We start from the raw sequence: 6,704 nt of genomic DNA, 5'->3' as shown, positions 1-6,704 counted from the left end.
GTATATGTTTATCTCGCGTGTTCCTATTTTAAAGACGTTCTTCTTATATTGTCTTATCAATATATTTTTTTTTGTTACAATTTCACGTCTAAAGACTGTGGTCGAATATTTTTTAATAATTTATCATATTATTTATTTTGTGTCTATAATTATTTTTATGGTAATATGTCTATTATTATTATTAATCTCACCAGAAGAATCTGTGAAATCACTCAGATTTATTGTACAAATTATTTAAGTAGATTGTATATTAGATAAGGCATTTATTTATGAGATTACTTAGAATTTTATATACCTTATTGTATTTTCGTGATCTTTGATTACGCTCACTTTAACGAAGAAGACTGCATTAAACGATCGAAACTCGGAAACTCAGCGACAATTCTGGAGAATCAACCAAAGATCACAGGTGGACATGTGACTGTTGACTTTAAACGTTCTTCATTTATTTCAGTCTTTGTAATTAATAATATTCCTATTTATATTATTATGAAAAGTTAAATAATTATGTCTGAAAATCTGTGATCCAATATATCAAGATCTGAGCTAAGAATCAACTGACCTCAGTTAATGAAATTAGTGATTAGTGTTGTGACATTTTGTGCAGAGTACTTACTAGTTTATATTAATTTATGCTAATGTAAGTTAATTTTCTGTAAATATAGAAATAAATAATGTAAGTATTAGTGTAAGGCGCAACGACAACGCACAACGAATAAAATATTTTTACCTTTGTATCGTATATTTTTATACAATTTTAAATGACGTATTGTCGAAAAACCGTAATAATATTAAATTTACTCTTTACATTGCATGTTTTCGAATGATAAAATTGGATTTTTATAAGAGACATTTTAGAAGAGTTGTTTGTAAAGAAAATTATGCCAAAAGTTAATTTTCTTTTTCAATCCGTTTTTTACATTGACGATGTTAATAATTGATATGATTTTTTTTAGAGAAACGTTTTGTCATTATAATAATGAAAATTCTAATAATAAATCTAAAAAATTTAATTAAGATACAAATGTATTAGAGCTTAAATGGACGGTAAATGATTTTTTTTTGTTTAAAACATACAATTTTGTAATAAGTAAAATATAATTGTGCTGGAATTAATCTCGTTTAACGGAAAATTATTTTCACATTAAACTTTCTGTTTAAAAATAAAATATTCGTAATGTAAAATCGTTGTTTTAATTATATATTCATGGATATTATATCCGAAAGAAAATATTAATCTTTGTACTTTTCATAGAAACCGAGCCAAGTCCTCTTGTTTGACGTCGTTGACCTGGAAGAGATAATGTCATAAGTCATTAGACTCCAAGCGTCTTATGATCCTTGGATATGAAGCGATTGTTTCAATTAATTTTAACCCTTTATACAGCAATGCAACCCTGTACCCCGTAACAAAAATATCAACAGCCTTATTTATCTATGTTTTCAACGTATGTAACTGCATATACATATTTATAGTATGTAGGCTTATGTTATAAACTGAAAATCTTATTTAAATTTTATTTATTAAAAATTGAAATAAGAAAGCTTCATACAATAAATATCCTATATAAAAAAGGGTAAAAATTGAGCTTCATGCGAGGTCGTTTATCTGTTATTGCTCAATTAAATTGAAACAATCCGCGTCGCGTGTGGCGGTCCTTAGTCCGAATTGTAATCGAGGACGAACGGAATTTTGGCGGCAACAACGCCTGCGACATTCCTTAGAAAGCGGGAGCGCGGGAATCAATAAAGGATTTCCTGGCGGCGTGCCCACGCATGTGCGTGGCAACCGAGGCCCTGAACCTCGACCATAGCCTCTCCAACATCCTTCGTTTCTATAATCTGTTCCTAACAAACGTTCATTATGATCAAATGGCTTACGTGTCAATAAAAAAATATATTTAGTCACACATGACATACGAATGCTTGCAACCTTATTCTCGATTAGGGCGTAATAATAGGGTCGGCCGTCGCTGACCATCAACCCTATGCATGATCAAATAAATCTCAATAATAAGGCTGCGTTATTGGGCGTATGATTCGCGCGCAGCGTCACTGCGGCTGGGCGGGGCGGGGGCGCGCGGCGGCGCGGCTCTTTCTCGCGCGACACTCTGTTGCCCTGCGGCTCGCCCGCCTCACGTCCACTAGACCTAGCCGCCGCACAGTCCGATGACTCAGTCCTAGTTACATTGCAGTGCAGTGCGAACGGTGGTGTAATTCCATGTAGGAGAGCCAGTGGTGTGGTGTTTCTCTTGTCATGTGGGGAGTGCGATGGCGTTAGGCACCATGACTCGGCGCCCACTACTGCTTCTCGCCTTGCTGGCGGCAGCGCTCGCTAACCAGCTCGAAGACATTCCACATAATGAGTAAGTATCCACATAAAATAATCTTTGGTTTTCATGCATCTTTTTATCCCATTTGGCTTCCCACATCGTCTAAAAAAGACAATTTCAGCTTATCACCATTAACATCAAATATCATAAAAAATGCTTTGACTCTAAATCACCATTCATTACGAATTGACTATTTTTTATTTTATTTTAATATTACCACGAATCTTTTGCATTTCCTTTTTCAGTTAAACATTGAATGCTTTGTATATAATGAAGAGAAAATACTATAGAGTAACTCGCCCCTTCTTCGCACAATGAACGACTTTTGATAGACATTGATTTACTTAAATATACTTAAAATGTGGCCTGCGCAGATTAATGTATAAATAAAATATATTAACAATAATAAATAATTTTACTATAGCATTAAATGGCAATTTAATCTCCTTCGGAATCTGATAGTCTAACTGAATGCCTGCATCCTTCAGGAACGTATAGCGTATGACTTAAACGAGGCATATACCTACTACATTTTCTAGGGAATTATTTTATTAAAAAATATTTCATATCAAGAATTTAAACATGTATTATTGATGATTGTCGAATAATTATAAAGAAAAAATCTAGTCTATTCATGTTTCAAGTTACTTATTTGTTAATTTTATATATTTGATAATTTTAAACGAGACGTATCGAACGCGTACGTATATACACGTATTTATATAATTAGCAACTAGCTTACAATAGTTTTTACACGAAGATTGATCCTCACAACTGACGCTGTAACTTGAAAGTCCAACGTCGGGGAGGCGACATTAGCTGTCGTGCACGAGTGTTTTCATTTCATGTTAAGGGTTCATGTGCAGCTGGGACTGTAAGGCGTTTATTTCAGCCGGCTTTGTGCCAAACACACTGTGTTGCTGAACGGTAACGTATAAACAATATGTACACGAAGGATACTTTACGATCGCACGGTTTATGTTAGACAACCTTAGGCGTATATGTATATACATTATAGTATACATATATATTACAGTTATTCATATATATTTATACGGTTGTAAGTATTATAAGTATAGAGCCAAGATGACACAGTGGTTAGAAAGCGTGCATGTTAATCAATGATTGCGGGTTCAAACCCAACCAAGCACTACTGAATTTTTATGTGATTAATTTATGTTTATAATTCATCTCGTGTTCAGCGGTGAAGGAACACATCGTGAGGAAACCTGCATGTGTCTTATTTTATAGCAATTCTGCCACATGTGTATTCCGCCAACCCGCATTGGAACAGCGTGGTGGAATATGTTCCAAACCTTCTCCTCAAAGGGATAGGAGGCCTTTAGCCCAGCAGTGGGAATTTACAGGCTGTTGTTGTTGTTGTTGTTTCTGCCACATGTGTATTCCGTCAACCCGCATTGGAGCAGCATAGTGGAATATTTATATTCCTAAAACCTTCTCCTCGAAGGGAGAGGAGGCCTTAGCCCAGCATTGGAAAATTTAAAGGCTGTTGTTGTTAAATAAAATAGTATGTTATGACTTCGTATGGTTTGTACCAGTTGTTAAATTATAAGTATGTTCATACTTGGGGATAGAGAGTTCAAGGAGACTTAAACGATGCTTAAATTCTATTAAAGTAAATTACATATAACGGATCACGAGTATTACAGACCTGACTCATTTTCATTTGAAACTTAATCTCAAAATCTACTTAATTACAAATTACTAAAGCGCTGAATCGCTTGCATATGATAGTGATATTCGTAAGTAAAACCTTTTCGTGGCAAAAATGCTTGACCATACATTACACAGTTATTTTTTCCGAATTTCGACCTTAAAATATCAATCCTTTTTATAAATAATTTTTACACAACCAGCGAAACTTAGCATAAAAACTATTATGTATGTTGAAAATTAATATGAAATAACGAAAATTTTTCTACTACCAACATATAATCAACGGAAAATTTTGTCTAGGTAAAAATTACATTACAGATTCTTAATACATTACAAGATTAACAAGTAACAATAATATAAAATGAAGAAATGAGAGCTGAAATAAATGCTTTTAATAGTTTATTTTGCAAATTCTCTCAATGTCTAACTATTATACGCGTAAATTGAGAATACATCTACTTTTTTAATTAGTTAGCAAAGAATATGTCAAAAACATATGCTCATTCATAACAACCAACTCAGGTAACCTTCGGATCATAGTTGTTTAGGGTTATTGATTCAGAAGTAATTCTTAAAGTGAATATTACATTTTACCGCTATTTATGCTACGATGAATTTCAACGGAGTTCTTAGTATCGTGTTAATAAATCCTATTACAAGGGTTCATTATATTAATAATTCACTTAATAATTTAATAAATTATAACCTATTATACTCGTTTCATGAAATTCATTTCACCCAGGAAAGATTTTTTTTTGTATACATGTTCACTATAATTTGCTCACAGTAGCAATCTTGGAAATTGTAGGATTGGAATAAAACATTATACTAAATGAAATGTCATTCACTTGTGCAATGTTATATTTAAGCACATGTGCAGTTTGTATTCCTTCATTCCCGTTCACTATTCGACTCGTCGTGAGAGATCAGGCGTAGCTTCAATAGCGGTGAATTACACTGCCAAATTTCTAATTAAAATTTTTAAATCTCATGTCAAAAAAACATTGAAAATTAAGATTTATTACGCAATAGAAGATAATATGATAAAAAAACATGGACTATATTTGTGTGATATCCAGGTAGGGTTATGTATACAGGTACATATTTTTTTACTTTTTTAAACATCTCTTTAATTGTTATGTTGGAAAAGTGTAATTACTGAGATTCTTACCAGTTCTTCTTGCCACGATATACTTTCTGAACATGTGGTTCATCATTGTAACATTACGATTCAAAAGTGTTTTTATTAGTCGACTTAAATAGAGAATATTTTAATTTTGTATACCCCAGTCTTTTATCGGACTCGAACTTGGGACTCCAAGTCAGCACATTTTATAAAACAGCATTGCTGATGTAATACGTTCCGGTTACGGCATATTAAATAAAATGGATTGTTTCTATGTATGAATTGAATAAATATGTAATATAACACAAAATAATACGACTTACGATTGTTTTGATTAAATAAAAGTATAGGCAAAAACATAAGGCAACTTTATTTTTACATATGGTAAAATAATCCTATCACATTTACATATGTAAATAGACCTTTAATTCATAGAGAAGCACTAGGTGGTCTTCTAATAATTCTCATCAAATGTCATGTTTAATTAGAGGTTAAGAAAATAAATGCCAGTAGGTATCAACATAACGCCAACGCAGTGCCAACCACGCGTTGGCGTCGTGATATGTTCATTAAATCGATGAAACAATTCACGTTAAGTTTAATCATTGTTCGGATATCAACCCTATGTGGGTTAATTAATAAACACAAAACAACCCACAACCCACGCAAGACAAAATTCAATCGAGCAATCGAAGCAATGAAAAATTTGATGTTAATATTAATAACACAAATTTAAAGATGAGACGAATATATAAACGTCGGTAGGAGATACATGTTTTATCCTTCTATAGTGAATTTTGTGTCTGCATAGAAAGAATACTAAAATCACAGTCTAGGAAAACCGTCCAATCAGATGTTTCGATTTCGAATTGATATAAATTAATGAAATAAATATAATTTTAAACAGTTAATGTATATATGTTAGTTACTCATTAGTCGAACTTAACCACATATTAATTAGTACTAATAACTTCGTTAATTATTTTGCATTAATGGTCTATAAAATTATTGGATGCAATTACCGTTCAAAATCGATATGTCGTACATTATATACATTGCACAAATTTTAGAATAATTATAGATTCTTAATTTAAAAGTCATCAAATCTTTTATGGTAAAGGTTTTTTATCTTCTGCGTTATGCACTTTATTTACTATAATAATGTATAATAATCTATTTTAGTATTTCACTTGCTTGGGTCGATACCACCCACTAGTTATGCTACTGACAAACATTCTGATTTCCAACAAGGTATTGACTGTATATTGCAGTGTTTCGGTTTAGAGGCGGAACTAATTTAATTACAGGCACAAGTGACATATATTAATCATGTCATTGGCGGTGGAAGATCTTTTTAATACTTTTTTCTGTGCCAACTCTGGGAGCTCAAATGACCAATTCGCTATTATCCGTTCGGCAAATACGAAAAGAATTATCTGTATTTACTTTAGACATCGCTCAGTGGTCACAAGCCGAGGTAGTCCAGTGGTCAGAACATGTCTTAACCGATGGTTGTCGCTTCAAGCAAAAATAAAAAACTATGGTTTTTTTATTTTTAGATTAGAGCA

At 32.5% G+C, this 6,704-nt stretch overlaps 1 protein-coding gene across 2 annotated transcripts in view; it reads left to right on the top strand.

Moving 5' to 3' along the window:
* Positions 1–2,125: 2,125 nt before the first annotated feature.
* LOC124536545 (voltage-dependent calcium channel subunit alpha-2/delta-3) overlaps positions 2,126–6,704 on the top strand; it is a 63,606-nt gene continuing 59,027 nt past the window's right edge. For both annotated transcript variants that reach the window (XM_047113192.1, XM_047113128.1), the window contains exon 1: positions 2,126–2,366. In XM_047113192.1, coding sequence (XP_046969148.1) covers positions 2,272–2,366 — 95 coding nt within the window. In that variant the 5' untranslated portion in view covers positions 2,126–2,271. The remainder of the gene's footprint in view (positions 2,367–6,704) is intronic.

The sequence above is a fragment of the Vanessa cardui genome, chromosome 1 (assembly GCF_905220365.1).
Source record: "Vanessa cardui chromosome 1, ilVanCard2.1, whole genome shotgun sequence".
NCBI lineage: Eukaryota > Metazoa > Arthropoda > Insecta > Lepidoptera > Nymphalidae > Vanessa > Vanessa cardui.
This window is presented reverse-complemented; position numbering and strand designations above follow the sequence as displayed.